The sequence below is a fragment of the Barbus barbus genome (assembly GCF_936440315.1).
Source record: "Barbus barbus genome assembly, chromosome: 1".
Classification (NCBI taxonomy): Eukaryota; Metazoa; Chordata; class Actinopteri; order Cypriniformes; family Cyprinidae; genus Barbus; species Barbus barbus.
In genome coordinates this window covers 30,323,101-30,339,260 of record NC_136729.1, presented here as the reverse complement: position 1 = coordinate 30,339,260, position 16,160 = coordinate 30,323,101, and the positions used below count along the sequence as shown (strand labels likewise).

Sequence of the window (16,160 nt, the reverse complement as noted above, 5' to 3'; positions counted from 1 at the left end):
ATTTGTCTATATTTAGACAGATTGTACAAAACAACACTAGGTCAATCGCTACCAAAAACAAGACGACATGTTCTCAACCCCCACCGCCAGCTTAAACAAGCTCCTTTACTTTGTGCGACTACACAATGTCAGGAAACGGGACAGAAGACCAGCTGAAGGTGCAAACAGCCTAACATAAAATTTATGAGCTTTACAGAACAGGCCCTTTTTTAATAGACGGTTCCCTGCATTGTGTGTGTCTTCCCCACATTTAAAGACAAGTAGCTTTCCTTTTAAACAGATGTTCCCATAATTAAATGCACTCAAATGTCAGGGTTATTTTTAGAATAGCTCAGTTTTTCAACAAACAAATAGAGGATGTATAGGCTACACCCTGACCCTTTCACAGCTGCCACCAATAAAGAAACTTTAAAGTTAGTTTTACAAAGTTTTTATATCTCTTGAGTAAACGAATTAATATTCCATTTCTCTCTTTTATTTATTTACTCCCCTCCCTCCTCCTGACACAGTTGATATGAGATGTCTCCAATAATAATATGAGCGGATCCAATTGGTCCGTACTTTCCCATGAAGGCGATGATTCACTAATGGAGGGGTTGGCTTATCCACCAGCTGCAACGCCGCTCGCGAGCCTGCCCCATCTCACTTGATGACCTAATTGGCGAGCAGGTCAACTATGGAACAGGTTTTACCCATGAGCTCTGCTTTCTTTGAAATTTAACATTTAAAACGAGGTAAATCTGAGGTGGCACCGCCATTTCTCTTTTTTCTCTTCCCTCCACCACCCCGACGCACTGCACTTCTTTTCACCGAGGCACCTTCGCGTCTTCAGTTCACCTGGCACTTTTGACACGAGCTCAGTGTCCCGCACAAGTTCTGCTGAGTCCCGCACGGATCGCCATCAGGATCCAGTCGCACTTTAGGACGCGGAAAAACACGAAACTTCTGCCGGTTCATCTGGGTGTCTCAAGTTTACGCACAAGATGAGTATCAAGTCTGACTCCGAGCCAAACAACAACGTCTCTATTGAAGAGGAGGTGAGAGTGTGGCGTTTTAAATGAGTCACTGAGGTGTCGTAATGAGTAATTATGTCTAGGTCCATGTACATTTGTTTCAAACTTTTGAAGTGTGAAGGGGAAGTTTTTTTTTTTTTTTTTTTTTTCTGTCAGGAAAGGAAATAATCACTCGAGAATTAAAAGACGGTTGTTTTAAGTTAATAATTCAGAATGTAAATGAATTGTTTTCCGTTCATTTAATGACCACCTATTTACCTTGATACATTATCTTTTTGTTGAGCGGTATGTTAAGCGCTTCCATCAAACATGTAGGGAGTTAAATTGCTCCATGTGTGAAGTTTGTTTGTCTTTTTGTTTCCTTTTTGGCAAAGCTCAATGAATAAAATGCATACTTATTCAAGTACTTGTTTAGAAGCCTCAGTCGATGAAGTGATTTAGTTCGTCTCAAAATGTCATGTAAACAGGCGCAATCACTCAATTGTTTGAAATTGGCTTCAGCGTCACTGACCTTGAATGCTGGTCTAAAATGTTGTAATGGTCGTATTGCAGCACGGTGTAATGATTTAGTGGTTCCTTCATAAAACATGCTTTTAAAAATGCAAACAGTTAAAAATAAAATAAACGGCCAACTAAAGCCTATTTCAGTGTTATTTATATAAAACTAATGTTTTTTTTTTTTATTAATCTCAAATAAGACGCAATTAATCACTGCACAACTTCAAACTCTATTTTGGATTGTGGCTGTCTATCACTTGCAGCTGTTGGAATAATCAATTTTCCTGAACATGAGGCTTTTAATTCATTTTATTTATTTAAATGTAACCTTAATAGCCTATATGATTATTAGACCGTACAGGTGACGCACAGCATTAAGGTGTAGAGGTGAGGGGTTGAGGGCCGAGGAATGGTGTTGCGCTGTGGGGGTTGTTGCTGTGGGTCAGCGGAAGGAAGTTCTGTCACGCTGTGCAATGTTGTCCATTGCTGTTCCACTGGCAGTCAGTCCATTGTGGCTTTGAACCTCCCACCAAGTCATAGCGAGTGGATGCTCTTTTATTATTCTGTAGCCATTTAGCTGAATGTGGCCATACTAAATGCATTTGTCTTGAATCTTTGTACTGAAAACTTCTGTTTTGAGTGTAAAGTTGCCAAGCTTTTTCAAATGCAATTCCTGTCATGTTTTTTAATTCATGATTTACTTTGTATTCCAAGAGTCCTTAATCACTTCATTTGTTCTGTCTTAAGTCATCTCCTTTTGTTATCTAGTATTTTTCACACATTTAAAATATTAGGTATTTGATTGATTTCTTGTATTTTACAGGTACGAACTCTATTTGTCAGTGGTCTGCCAACAGATATCAAACCTCGTGAGCTCTATCTGCTGTTTCGACCATTTAAGGTAAAAACAGATGTTTTAAGTAATAAATCTCATTGACTATGTCTTGGCTCCTAATGTTTATGGTCACCCAAGCAACAGTAAGAAATTCACAATTCTCACTGAAACGATGAATTAACTGGAGGGTAATAATCAAGTTTATAAACTGAGTTTTAGAATTGTAAGAATTGGAATAACGCTTGGCAGCAGAGATTTTCCAGTGGCACAGGTTAGCAGTGCAGTAAAGTGCATCCTCTGACGCAGTTGGCCTCTTATGGGGAGTGCAGCAGGAATTTCTTCCTTTTCAAGCATGTGACTACATTGCTGCTAATTGGATTTCTTTTCCTTTCCTTTTCAGGGTTATGAGGGTTCACTTATCAAGTTAACATCAAAGCAGGTGAGACATTATTGGATATTACAGCTGACTGGGCCTGTTATGTTAAAAACATGTACTTCTGCCCTTGTGCTGCAGTCATGCCTTTAAGACTGCATAGTGATCAATCACATTTGTTTTAATAATAATAATAATAATAATAATAATGAAAAACACATTACCATGTCTCTTGTTTTTGATAAATGACACTTTGACCATTGATTTATTCTTTCTTTCTTTTCCAGCCTGTTGGGTTTGTAACCTTTGATAGTCGTTCCGGCGCTGAAGCGGCCAAAAATGCATTAAACGTAAGAAACTAGCCAGCTAGTTGGCTTGAATTATTGAAAATCTGTCGGATGATTCCCAGCTAGCTTCATACTTGATGTGGTTTAGATGCATTTTCTACTGTCAATTTATACAACAAATGTCCATAGCATCCATTTATCTCATGTAACCATACAACATGGTGAGTTTAAGGTGTCCCATATTGATCTGTTCCAATACACAAATTAGTGCATAATTTCAAAAGTTACTGAGCACCATGATTCGGAGAAGCAACTCTACGGTAGATTACTATTAATGTTTTTCTTGTCTTTAGCGTGTAGTATGTGTCCACCTGTTTAAGTAACCACTAGCTTTGCTGTTCATTCACTAGTAGAAACATTCACTGCATGTGGGCACCAGCTTAAAACGCGCTGCGCATTTTGACCAGGGTCTGGCAGGCACAACCCATCCCCATTACTCTTGTCCCCCTCCCCCACTTGTGTCTCCAGGGGGTTCGATTTGACCCTGAAAACCCGCAGACCCTCCGGTTAGAGTTTGCTAAGGCCAACACGAAGATGGCAAAGAGTAAGCTGATGGGCACTCCAAATCCCACACATATCCACCCAGCTCTAGGAGCGCACTTCATAGCACGGGACCCATGTAAGTTCATGGCCAACACTGTAGTTCAAACACTGCAGAAACAGACAGGCACACACTCTGTAGCTACACATCTAGGAGAACACAAGAATAAACTAATCCACCTCCACATGCATGTTATTAACAAATGGCCTTTTCCGTTCTTCGTTCTATTACACTTAAGTTGAGCCTTAGCACTTCACGTCTCATTCAACCTCTCTTCTGTTCCAAGTCACAGAAATGACCAGAGATCACGACCAGATCAGTGTTTGGTTCCTGCCTCTTTTTGCTAATTTTAAAAGTTTTAATGTGTGAGGGCCTCTGACTTCCAAACCAAGTGTTTGACAAATTGTTGAAGTGGTGATTTCAGGCATGTCTGATATACTGAGCTGGCCTGAGGTGATTGTTTGCTGTGCTTATCCCAATCTTCAGATGACTTGACAGGGGCAGCGCTGATCCCGGCATCTCCAGAGGCCTGGTCTCCTTACCCTCTCTATACCCAGGAGCTCAGTCCCGGCCTGCCCCACACGGCTTTCACTTACCCAGCAGCGGCCGCTGCAGCAGCAGCCGCACTTCATGCTCAGGTGAGGCCATCTTTTTCGTTTATTAGTCGTCATTTCAAAATCAAAGGATTTTTTTTCCAGAAGAGAAACAATATTTTAATGTAAAAAAAAATTTTTTTTTTTTTTTTTTTGGACAATGTTTTAATGCACGCTTGTGAACATTTATTAGAAATGTGAATAATAAAAGTTTGAGAATTCTTCCTGGGCAATAAGACAATGTAGCTAGCATAATTTGAGCCATTGAAGTCTTTAAACATTATGCTTTGGTTGCATTATGCATTTGTTTACCTATTTGACAACCTTCTAAAGATCATTTCATGTTTTGTGTGCCAGTCATCTTTAAGTTGCGTGAATTAGTGACTTTTTTTTTATTTTGCTCAATGCTAACATATTTTCCTATCCCAGATAAGTAGAATCTAAATGTCAAGTAAAGGCTAATGGTCCTGGCGTAAAAGTAGTGTTATAATTAAGTATTCAAAGAGCAACTGTCAGCTGTGACTACTTAAGTCTCATGCTAATGAATTAAGATTTCCTTGGTTCACAAAGTCTGAAAGTGTTAATTTTTTTTTTTTTTTTATATTTTTTATTAATTTTTTTTTTTTTTATATATAGATGCGCTGGTATCCCTCTACATCAGATTCATCCCAGCCTGGATGGAAATCAAGGCAATTCTGTTAAAATATAGTAAGGCCATTCCATTACCTTTCCCATGCAACATATGACTTATATAATGGTGTTCGTTTTTTGTAAAAAAAAATATATATATATATATATATATATATATATATATATATATATATATATATATATATATATATATATCTATCTATCTTAACTTTTTTTTTTCTTCTCTCCAGGTTTCTCCTTTTGAAATGGTGTCTTCCAGCTCCTGTTTAAAATCAGTACAGTTCATTTGAACTTCTGGTTTTTGGATGTAGTAAATCCTTTGGAATTAGGCCATGAGGAGATGAAATTTGAGTTTGTATTGCTCATTGAGCTTGTATTGAAATCATTGCCAACGGCACAAAAAATGAGGTGTATAGATGGTACAGTAGATCTTAGCAGTTCTTAATGGATTGGTCCCTTTAACTTTTTTTTTTTTTTTTTTTTTTTTTTTGTATTAAGAAATTTAAGATAAAATACTCGTATTCATTGAGATTTGCTGTGTCTGCGTAAAATGAGACAATCAGCTGAAGCTGACATTGAGCATGTTAGTTTTGGCATGAAGTGTAGCTCTGTGCGTCATTGTAGTCTGTTTGTTGCTTCCATGACCGGTGTAACCTTGTTCAGTTTGTCTTGTTTAGTAGCTTGGTCATTGAAGTTGCTTATGTTATGTACAAAACTGTGGCCAACTTATTTTGGGTAATGTGATGTCCAGACAGCCAGATGGTTTCCCCCTGCGAGTTTCCACTGTAACACATCACAGAGGGTCTGATGACTTTACAAAAAAGAGACCACCTCAATCTAGAGTGTGTGACTGGGGAGAGAAGAGTTTGTGCAATTGAAATAATCTGTATAAGTTATTGGTAGCTCTTTCTTTGTGTTGACATTTTGTTTTTGTATCTATGTCCTTTTATAGCAGTTTCAGAGGTTAAGTTGTAATTTTTTGGTTTCGACTGTGTCAGTGTGGCACAAAACTAACAGTATATGGACAGCAAATTTGCTGCTAACATGAAATTGCTGTTTCAAGTTAATACTCTGAATATAAAGATATGCTACAATTGGGCATGATTTTAATGTGGGTATAGTAATGGTTAATTCAGACATTTGTAATGTTTGTAAAAAAGTGTTTGGTGTACAAAAATACTACTGTATGATATAGTATTAAAATGGGAATGCATTAAAATGTCTTGTGTACTCTTATTGAACTGCATTACATTTGTTTGAATTTCAGTGGCTTGCATGGATACATGTACTCAGATTAAACATCTGGAATTAGGGGCATAATTTAGAGTTCAGATAATGTAGTCATCCATCCTCATGTTTTCAAATACAGGTATATCTCAAAAAATTTGAATATTGTGAGGTTTTTTTTTTTTTTCTTGTAACTTATTTCAAAAAGTGAAACTTTCATATTTTAGATTCATTACATGTAAAGTAAAACATTTCAATTTTGATTCGAGCCTTATACAGCTCATGAAATCAGAATATTTACATTTGAGTTTCAATAAATGACCATCCCTACAGTATAAATTCCGGGTATCTCTTGTTCTTTGAAACCACAATAATGGGGAAGACTGCTGACTTGGCAATGATGCAGAAGATGAACATTGACACCCTCCATAAAGAGGGTAAGTCACAGAGGGTCATTACTGAAAGGGGTGGCTGTTCAAGGCGTGCTGTATCAAAACATATTAAATGCAAAGTTGACGAAGGAAGAATTTGGGTAGGAAAATGTGCACAAGCAACAGGGATGACGTAAGCTTGAGAATACTGTCAAGCAAAGCGGATTCAAACACTTGGGAGAATTTCACGAGTGGACAGAAGCTGGAGTCAGTGCATCAAGAGTCACCACGCTCCGATGTCTTCAGGAAAAGGGCTACCAAGCCACTTCTGAAACGGAGACAACGTCAGAAGCGTCTTACCTGGGCTGTGGAGAAAAAGAACTGGATTGTTGCTCAGTGGTCCAAAGTCCTCTTTTCAGATGAAAGTTAATTTTGCATTTCATTTGGAAATCAAGGTCCCAGAGTCTGGAGGAAGAGTGGAGAGGCACAGAATCCATGTTGCTTGAAGTCCAGTGTGAAGTTTCCACAGTCAGTGATGATTTGGGCTGCCATGTCATCTGCTGGTGTTGGTCCACTGTGTTTTCTGACGTCCACAGTCAACGCAGCCATCTACCAGGAGATTTTAGAGCGCTTCATGCTTCCTTCTGCTGACAAGCTTTATGGAGATGCTGATTTCATTTTCCAGCAGGACTTGGCACCTGCCCACACTGCCAAAGGAACCAAAAGCTGGTTCAATGACCATGGTGTTACTGCGTTTGATTGGCCAGCAAACTCGCCTGACCTGAACCCCATAGAAAATCTATGACCCCAGAGACCATCTGGTGTGAGACCCAACAATGCAGATGACCTGAAGGCCGCTTTCAAAGCAACCTGGGCTTCCATTACACCTGAGCAGTGCCACAGGCTGATTGCCTCCATGCCACGCCGCATTGATGCAGTAATCCATGCAAAAGGAGGCCTAACCAAGTATTGAGTGCATAGAAATGAATATACTTTTAAATATACTTTTTTATTATTGATCTTATGTAATATTCTAATTTTCTGAGACACAGAATTTTGGGTTTTCATTATCTGTAAGCCACAATCATCAAAATTTCAAGAAATAAAGGCTTGAAATATTTCACTCTGTGTAATGAATCTATATAATACATGGGTTTCACTTTCTGAAATGAGTGACAAAAAATATTGACCTTTTTCACGATGTTCTAGTTTTTTGAGATGTATCTGCATGCATGACTTTCTTCATTATAGCACAAACAGGGATGCTAGGCAGAATGTCAAGGACAGAAAGCCTCATTTTCAGTTGTTTTTATACAAAAAAGTCTGAGACTCTCATTATACCCAACATATCCTTTTGTGTCATCTAAGAACGTCAACTAGGTTTACAACAACATGAAACCTTTACTTTTGAAGTGAACTATCCTTTTATGAGAAGACTGTGAGAAACAATGTAAGTGCTGCCCTCTAGAGGAAGTGAGTCGGTAGTCTGTAATTTATTTTTAATAGGCTACCTGCCCTGAAGTTGCTACTAAGCACTATAGCAATTTGCCTGTTGTTGATCACGTTTGTATTTATTGTATTATTGCAGTTTTTATTCCAAAACGGTGCAATTTGTCTTTATAAAAGGCCTAATTTATACATGCTGCTCTCCATGGTCCTGATTTCAATAAAATAAATGTAAACGCACTTTAAATGCTAAGGCCGTATGCCGCACTCGCATTGAACAATTTACATAATGGAAAACTAAGCAATCATTGTTTTTAGATCTAAATATATTCATAAATCTCGAAGAAGGCTCTAAAATCGGACACAAACACATCGGACGCCACGACCAACTATAATATTTGTCGAATAAGAAGAATTAACTTATATGAGAAAATGAGACTCGGACAGGAATTAGAAATATTGTAATAAATGATATTAGATAATTTGAGGGCATTTAAAAGACGGTAGTTTTTGAAACAGTTAATTGGCCTATGAAAATTGATATCCACGTCAAGTGCCCGCCCCTCATGAATAAATATCAATATGTAATCAGTGATTGGCTACTCAAGAGAAGAAGTGGATCCCAGGAGAGAAAGAGTGCTTGACCCGAGCACAGGTGTTGTAAATTAGGCCAAAATTTCCTTCGAAAGGTTTAAGTAGACTTAGGAAAGTTAAATAAGGTGTTGTGTTCGGTCATTTTGGTTGATAGTTTTACAATGGCGTTTTCTCTGGTGAGTTTCGGTGTTACTTCAGATTTTAATTTTCTGAGTGTTTGGTAGCGTGTTAAATGTTTCCTTTGTAGACTCGCGTTTTCTACCTCAATAGAAGTTTGGGGTTATTTGGAAGTGAAAAAAATAAGTGTTCCATTCTTTTTGTTGTTGTTGTTGTGCAGAAATGCTAGCTGTTATGATAGCCTGTACCTGTCATCAGTAATGGTAGTTTACAGTGAGGTAGGGGCCCATTAATACAGTTGCCATTGATTGGGCTTGTCAGATGTAATCATTGGCTGCTTTGTTGTTCAATTTAACAGCATGTGTGGCAAATTAATTTACAGGCATGTTATTCACCATCACTAGTGAAAGTGAACTAGAATTAATTTCAAGTAATGGCATCCTACTGTTTTGCTAACTGAACACAAAATGGCGAGGAAAGGGGGCAAGGGAAGAATCAGGCTTATGTTTTACCATTTCTGTGATGCATGTCTGTTTTGTTCTGACAGAGTGAAAATCCCAGACTTCTTAACTGCCTGGATTCTGATATCCCAGCCCTGTCTACATGCAGCAATGCAGACACGTTCTCCAGGATGAACACCATGCTGGGAAACTCACTGGATCTGAGCGGGGTTTGCACAACTCCCACTGCCAAATGCAAGCGAGACCCTTTTAATGGTAAACCCTAATTTGTGTACAAAGAAGGCTATGAACAACAAACGCAAGCAGACAATTCATATATATGTGCAGGCACAATAACACCACTGTAACCTCCTTTTTCCGCTTCTCATGTGCGTCTGCTGCATTGCTGTTTGCACCTTCAGCTTTGGCCCTGCATTCGAGCATCATGTGCACAGGGAATCATTACAGCACCGGTCATGCGACGTATCATGCAGGCGAGACGGAGGATGCTGAATCAGGGCTGGAGCAAGCAGTTGGATGCGGTCCAGCTCTGCATGAGAAGCCCAGATTGCTCATTCTTCAGCTACTTAGCCGATAGCAACAGTCCTGCGATTCACTGGAGTTTTCAGTCTCTTAGCCTGCAGCTAGCGGCAAACTCTCTCTCCCTGCCACCTTGAGTGTCTGAGCCAGAGGTGGGAGGGGGTGCTGCCTCTTTGCTGGAGAATTTGTCAGAAATGCTTGGTGTGGCATCAGAGGAGGCCAGGGACTGATGTCATTAGCAAGGGGCTGTAAGGGCAGCAGCGCGTGGGTCACATGCAGGGTGGGTTGTCTCTGCAGAGACGGTTGCTCCTGTGCAGTTTAGCCAGGCGGAGGGAGGCGAGCAGTGATTTATCAGAGTCTAGGGAGCCGATGCTTTCTCGAATGTTCATGCCTTTTATTCCCACTGCTGATGCAGAGTTGCCAAAAATTGTTTCTGTTTCTGGACACTGTTAACAGGTCGTCCAGACTCGGACCTGTCTGCGGTCCGGAGCAGAATGCTTTTTCCCAGCAGTGGCCAGGACTCATCCAGGGGTCTGCCTGATGTCAATAACTGGGGTCTGGGCCTACAGTCCCTCAGCCTGTCTGACTGGGAGAGACCATGGAGCAGCCATGACACCGATCACTCTACACAGACCAACACCGCCTCACGTGAGTGGAATGAATAACATATTAAAGCAACTGTATGATAATGTTGAGACAATGCTACATGCACATTGAAGTAGCACTATCATTTTTAAGCAATATTGGTTCCAAGTGAATCTTAATGGTGTTTTCAGTAGGCTCTGGTTATAAAACGGTTTTCTTTATGCAATCTCTTTCTTGGTCTTTGGCCTTGTCCTGAATAGAACACGTTTAAAATGTTACAGTGAGTCAGAGCCTTTTGTTGACACTAGTCACCGATTCTCGGACTGCCTCATGCGCTGGTAATTCTCATTAGTGCTGCAATAAGAGCTGTCCTTTTCAGCTGTTCTTGTTTTTGAATCTTGAACACTGCAAACAATAACTTGTCTATCTTAGTGCGTTTGTCTTGTTTCTAGTCAAAATAGCTAAATTCTTAAATCAAGATACTTTTACTGGATAAGCAAAACGACAAGTTATTTAGTCTTGTTTCCGGGGGATGATGCATGCAAAGTGCATTTTGCTTAAAACAAGTAAAATTATCTGCCATATAAAATGCTCTTCTTTTAAGAATATTTCTTACCCCCACTGGCAGGTAATTTTACATGTTTTAAGCAATTTTTTTTATTAAAATTCTCTTCTACTAAGAGAAGCAAAATGATGCAAGATATTTAAAGTATCTTGATTTAAGAACTGTTAGCTATTTTGACTAGAAACAAGACGCATACTAAAGGCTTTTTTTTTTTGGCAGTGAATTGTGCTCAAGCAAAGGTTTGGCAGGCAAAAAAAAAAAAAAAGTGAAATCTCTTATGCGCATGTATACTAGGTTTTCCTTACTAATTTGGGGCAACAGTTTTAGTGTTCCTAACTTTTTTTTTTTTTTTTTTTTTTTTTTTTTTTTTTTTTCTCTCTCAGTGCAAGGGATTTTGGGGACTCCCAGCCATCTCTCCAACAAGCTTCCGAGCTACTCCGAGCCTTCCATTGGTGCCACAGATTTCCTAGAACAATTTCCCGGCATGGCACGCTTAAACTCTCAATCTTTCTTGGAGTCCCACTCCATTAGCCCTGTGGACTCTGAGACCAGTGGCTTCAGCTCTGGTTCTGATCACCTCTCAGACCTGCTGGTAAGTGTTTTGAGATCATGTTCTGTTTGGTTTCTGCCAAGGCTTTTTTCTCTTACCACCAAATTTGTTTTGTTCTTCACAATTGTTTCTGCGTTGTTGGGGCATTTAAGCATTATGAAATGCCTTTCTAGCAGCTACTTGGGTGATTTACGATCCAAATATTTACCACAATACGAGCCATTTTCAGCCACGATAAGGGTTGATGTCAATAGGGTAACTGTCTGAAAGTAGTTATTTTATTTTTTGTATAAAGGGCTGTTACTAATTGAAGTGAGAGCCAAATCCTCTATCACAGTGCTTAAATTCACATTAGGTCCAGATTCACAATATTCTGAGTGAGCTGTAACTGCAACTTTCCTCTTTTCATAAATGAATTCCCCCCCCCATTGTAAATAACCTCCAACTTGTCTTGTAATAGTTAGGGTTAACTTCCAAATTGTTTTATCCCCAAGATAAGCTGTGTGGAATAGTTTTAATGAGGCTAGTTCTAAGGGTAGCTCACTATGGTCCTTGAATGTTCTTATTGGCAGTGCAAACTTATTTTTTTATTTTTTTCCCTTTTGTAGTCTTCTTTGAGGATTTCGCCGTCTGTGCCCTTCCTTATGTCCAGTATGCAAAGGGATCCTCTCAAGCTAGCTCTGGGCTCTCGTATGGACCACAGCAGCTCCCCTCTCACCCCGCCACCCAGTTCTACCCCAAGCAGTGGTCTGGCCCACCGCTGGCCTGGTGCCTCCATCTGGCCCAACTGGGACTTAATGAAGACCCCTGAGAGCCCCTTCAGCATTGAAAGAGAGGCCTGGCTTCACAGACAGGCAGCCTGTATGGCCTATTGCATGCTACTGTATTGCATGAATTAATAGGCTCCCCCCTCCCCCCCCATTTGTTCACTTTACTGTTTTTCATCGATACATATGCAGGTCTGTTGCTCTTGTTGTGCTCATCTTGTGAACTTGTGATCCACAGCCATCAATGAAGCTACCTTCACATGGAGTGGACAGTTGCCCCCCAGACACTACCAAAATCCCATTTATTCCTGCAAGGTCTTTTTAGGAGGAGTTCCCTGGGACATCACTGAAGGTAGAATAACTGCATCTATACAGCAAATACTTAAAATGGTAGTCTGCTGTATTAAATTAAAATGGCTTTAATTACCTTGCTTGGAGTAGGTTACTAGCCTACTAATTGAGATATTGAAGTTTAAAATGACTACAACTTGATTCAAATGTTTAGTATGTGTGCCAGGTTGACTCTAATCCCAGTCTGTAGCATATGCCAGGTGTAGCATCTAGTCTCGAAGTTTTTGCATTTCAAATGTTTAAAAGAAGAAAAAAAATGCTAATTGACTTGTCACTTTGTGTTCTCCACATTTTACGGTGTATGTTCTGATTTTCACAATATACACTGCCGTTTGTGGTCCGTAAGTTTAGCAAGGATGCAATAAATTGATCAAGTGACCGTAAAAGCATTTGTTACATTAGATTTACATTTTAATTAATTTATTTTTTTCCTCCCCAAAGAATCCCGGCAATTTTCACAATTTTAAGCGGCACACGTTTTTAAACGTTGTTTTAAGCAGTAAATGATTTCTGAAGGGTCATGGGATGCTGAAGACTTGAATAATGGCTTCTAAAAATTCTGCTTTTCCATCACCGGAATAAATTGCCGTTTCAGGCACAAAACTGGTGAACTCTTGGTTCATTGCTGAACACATCCAAGCTCCACCATTAGGTGTAATATTATTAAATTTGTAATATCATTACTGTTATTGCTGTATCTAATTACTGCAACCTTGTTGAACAGAAGCCTAAATCTTACTGATCCCAAACTTTGAAGGGTAGTATAGATATGCCATAGCCCTGTTTGCTTCTAGACTAATGGCCTTTCTGTTTTTGTCCCCAGCTGGTTTGATAAACACTTTTAAATGCTATGGCCCTCTCAGTGTGGAGTGGCCGGGTAAGGATGGCAAGCACCCTCGCTGCCCTCCGAAAGGTAATATGCCCAAAGGTAATGCTGAAAGGGTAGGAAACCTTATTTTATTACAGCACTGTGGTGGCATGGTGCAGCTCTTGGTGACTACAAAAACCTTCATACTCATGGTATTTGTTTCTGGGGAATCTTTTTTTTTTTTTTTTTTTTTTTTTTTTTTTTTTTTTTTTTTGCGCAAGTCTTTGCAAGGTTCACATCCAAGTTTGTGCAGTCTACAGTTACAGAGTAATGTTTTGGTCATGTATTTATTTTTTTTCTTCCCTCCTACTGCCACTCAGGTTATGTGTATTTGGTGTTTGAATCGGACAAGTCTGTGCGAGCCCTGCTACAAGACTGCACTGAGGACCTGCTCCATCCTGAGGGCTACAGCGAGTATTACTTCAAAATGTCCAGCAGAAGGATGCGCTGCAAAGATGTAAGATGGGCTTGTGGGAGTGGGGGTAGATGATAAAGATTGTGTTCCTTAATCCTGATGTATGAGAGATGCTGACTTTTTGTTTTGGACCTTCAGGCACAGGTGATCCCTTGGGTGATTTCAGACAGTAACTATGTGAGTTGTCCCTCTCAAAGGCTGGACCCTAGGAACACAGTGTTTGTAGGAGCCCTGCATGGCATGCTCAACGCTGAGGCCTTGGCCAGCATCATGAATGATCTGTTTGGAGGTGTTGTGTATGCGGGCATCGACACAGACAAGCACAAGTACCCCATTGGTGAGTGTTTTTTTTTTTTTTTTTTTTTTTTTTTTTTTTTTTTTTTTTTAATTTTTATTTTTCCCTCCTCCCCCTGTCAAGGTTGATAACTTCATTATTTTATATATCCCCCCCCCCCCCCAGGATCTGGACGTGTAACCTTTAACAACCAACGCAGTTATCTGAAAGCTGTGAGTGCTGCATTTGTTGAGATAAAGACTCCCAAATTTACAAAGAAGGTAAGTGGAACTTTGAAACCCAGTGTTATACACCATTATGGTATGTCACATACCCAGTCTAAATGGTAATTAGAGTTCAGTTGGCACTCCGTTTTGTCACATTTGCTAATGTCTGCCTGGCAGTTTTATTTATTTATTTATTTTTTTTAAATGGGAACTGTCTTCCTCCTTTTAGGTTCAGATTGACCCATACTTGGAGGATGCCATTTGTCAATCATGCAGTCGTGAGCCTGGGCCATTCTTTTGCAGGGACAAGGTGAGGTTTTTTTTTTTTTTTTTTTTTTTCCCTCCCTTCAACTTCTCAACTCTGTTCTTAATTATACAGTACACTCTAATGCACTTAACTTTTCCCCAGACCTGCTTCAAATACTACTGTCGCTCCTGCTGGCATAGGCAGCACTCCATGGATATCCTCAGTAACCACCGCCCTCTGATGCGCAACCAGAAGAAGCGGGACGCCAACTGAAACCACGCATGGCAGCACGATGCCTCATCCTGGATGTCCATTGCGCCTGCTCCCCTTGGGGAACCGCTCCAGACTCGGCGCCCTTTCAAAAGGCCTTCCCAGGAGTTGGGGCATGGGGAAACACTGTAGAAAGTTCACTGTTGCACTTTCTTTTTAGTTTGACTTGTTCACTTTGGCACTGTACACAGTGAGATGGGTTAGCTGGGGCCCATGGATGGGAAGACCCAGAGTTTTTGAATTAAGTTGAGATTCAGGCCATGGTTGACGGGTTTTTTTTTTTTTTTTTTTTCCTCTCCCTTTATATAGGTTGCTATTGTTAGTCATTTCTAAAGTCTCATTTGTTTAACAGAAGGAAGCCATACAGTGCCTTTAATTGGTTTTCCCTTTCCACACTAGCTGCTTTTTTCTGGCACTTTTTTGCCAATTTTTTACTTTTTTGAGATGCAACTACAAAACCAGTTTTTCATCATGACATTTTTCAGTTTTAGTTTTCATAAATTTTTACATGAAACAGTTTTAAGGTATGGCATGGAAAAGGTTGAATAGCAATCTACCTTGGCGGATTTTTAATTTTGCGCTTTTTTTTTGTTTTCCCCCTCCATATTTTTGGAGCGTATTTTTGCCTTATCAGTGTTCTGTTTGGTAGAACAAGAGGTTTGCGCATAACCCTGCAGATCTATTTGCCAATCCAGATCAATTTCAATGCGTGCCTCCACTAGGCGTTGCTTTTACTGCTCTCAATCAGATTTCAAACCCACTTGATATATTAATCCTGAAATGAGACTGGCCATCGACTGCACGTAGTTTTATTGCACTTTTTAATTTGCACTTTGTAAAGGGGTAGGTTTTTAATCACTTCTATTGTACATCAGCAGGTGTTGTGGGTGTGAACCCAAATGGCTGCTTGTTGAATTTAAAACCATAGACTTCCCTCGAATGTATCAAGAGCCTTAGCAGACTAAATGCAAATGTCACTTTAATCATCCTCTGCTTAATGTCTGAATGGATAACATTACTTTCAGAACCAAGACTGTCTTCTCTTCTCACCATATGCATTCCACGCAGAGCTATTTCTCAAGCTCCTCTGTCATTCTACCTCGTTTGCTTACAAAGGTGAAGTTTGAATTTTTGACTGGGCACAATAAAGGTGTTTAAGCATTACTTGTGCTGTGACTTGGTTTCTTTAAAAGGACTGTGTGTGTGTGTGTATAGTTGGAATAAGTTACATTTATAGGTATACTAGTACAGTTAAATTGTGTACATTTAGCTCCATTTACTATTATATCAGTTTTGAAAATTGCTGCATAATAGAGCAAACTGGAGCTTTTTTTCAGTTTCAAGTACAATTCATTTGAAATGGTTAAGATGTATAAAAAGTGTCTCTTAATTTAATGCATCCTGCAAAATATTTTTTCCATTTATTTTAAGCTTTTGCACAGACCTTTTGAATGG

The 16,160-nt window shown here is 39.6% G+C and overlaps 2 protein-coding genes across 4 annotated transcripts; both read left to right on the top strand.

Moving 5' to 3' along the window:
* Positions 1-505: 505 nt before the first annotated feature.
* LOC306873556 (RNA-binding protein, mRNA-processing factor 2a-like) lies at positions 506-6,086 on the top strand. 2 transcript variants are annotated; one of them, XM_079422941.1, is made up of 9 exons: positions 506-685; positions 815-1,037; positions 2,335-2,412; positions 2,747-2,785; positions 3,007-3,069; positions 3,535-3,685; positions 4,094-4,245; positions 4,837-4,908; positions 5,082-6,086. In XM_079422941.1, the coding sequence occupies exons 2-8, from the start codon at positions 984-986 to the stop codon at positions 4,900-4,902; spliced, it is 603 nt and encodes a 200-aa protein (XP_079279067.1). In that variant the 5' UTR covers positions 506-685; positions 815-983; the 3' UTR covers positions 4,903-4,908; positions 5,082-6,086. The 2 variants fall into 2 exon arrangements, with proteins under 2 accessions (XP_079279067.1, XP_079279068.1); XM_079422942.1 differs by having other exon boundaries at positions 576-685; positions 833-1,037.
* Positions 6,087-9,174: 3,088 nt separating this feature from the next.
* On the top strand, positions 9,175-15,868 carry LOC306873539 (cytoplasmic polyadenylation element-binding protein 1-like; the record flags this gene model as incomplete). 2 transcript variants are annotated; one of them, XM_079422897.1, is made up of 11 exons in its annotated part: positions 9,175-9,322; positions 10,043-10,234; positions 11,120-11,328; positions 11,895-12,147; positions 12,292-12,405; positions 13,228-13,317; positions 13,593-13,729; positions 13,826-14,024; positions 14,148-14,242; positions 14,418-14,498; positions 14,598-14,708. In XM_079422897.1, exons 1-11 carry the CDS (start codon positions 9,238-9,240, stop codon positions 14,706-14,708), a joined length of 1,566 nt encoding a protein of 521 aa, XP_079279023.1. In that variant the 5' UTR covers positions 9,175-9,237. The 2 variants fall into 2 exon arrangements, with proteins under 2 accessions (XP_079279023.1, XP_079279022.1); XM_079422896.1 differs by lacking the exon at positions 9,175-9,322 and having other exon boundaries at positions 9,882-10,234; positions 14,598-15,868.
* Between the last annotated feature and the right edge of the window lie 292 nt (positions 15,869-16,160).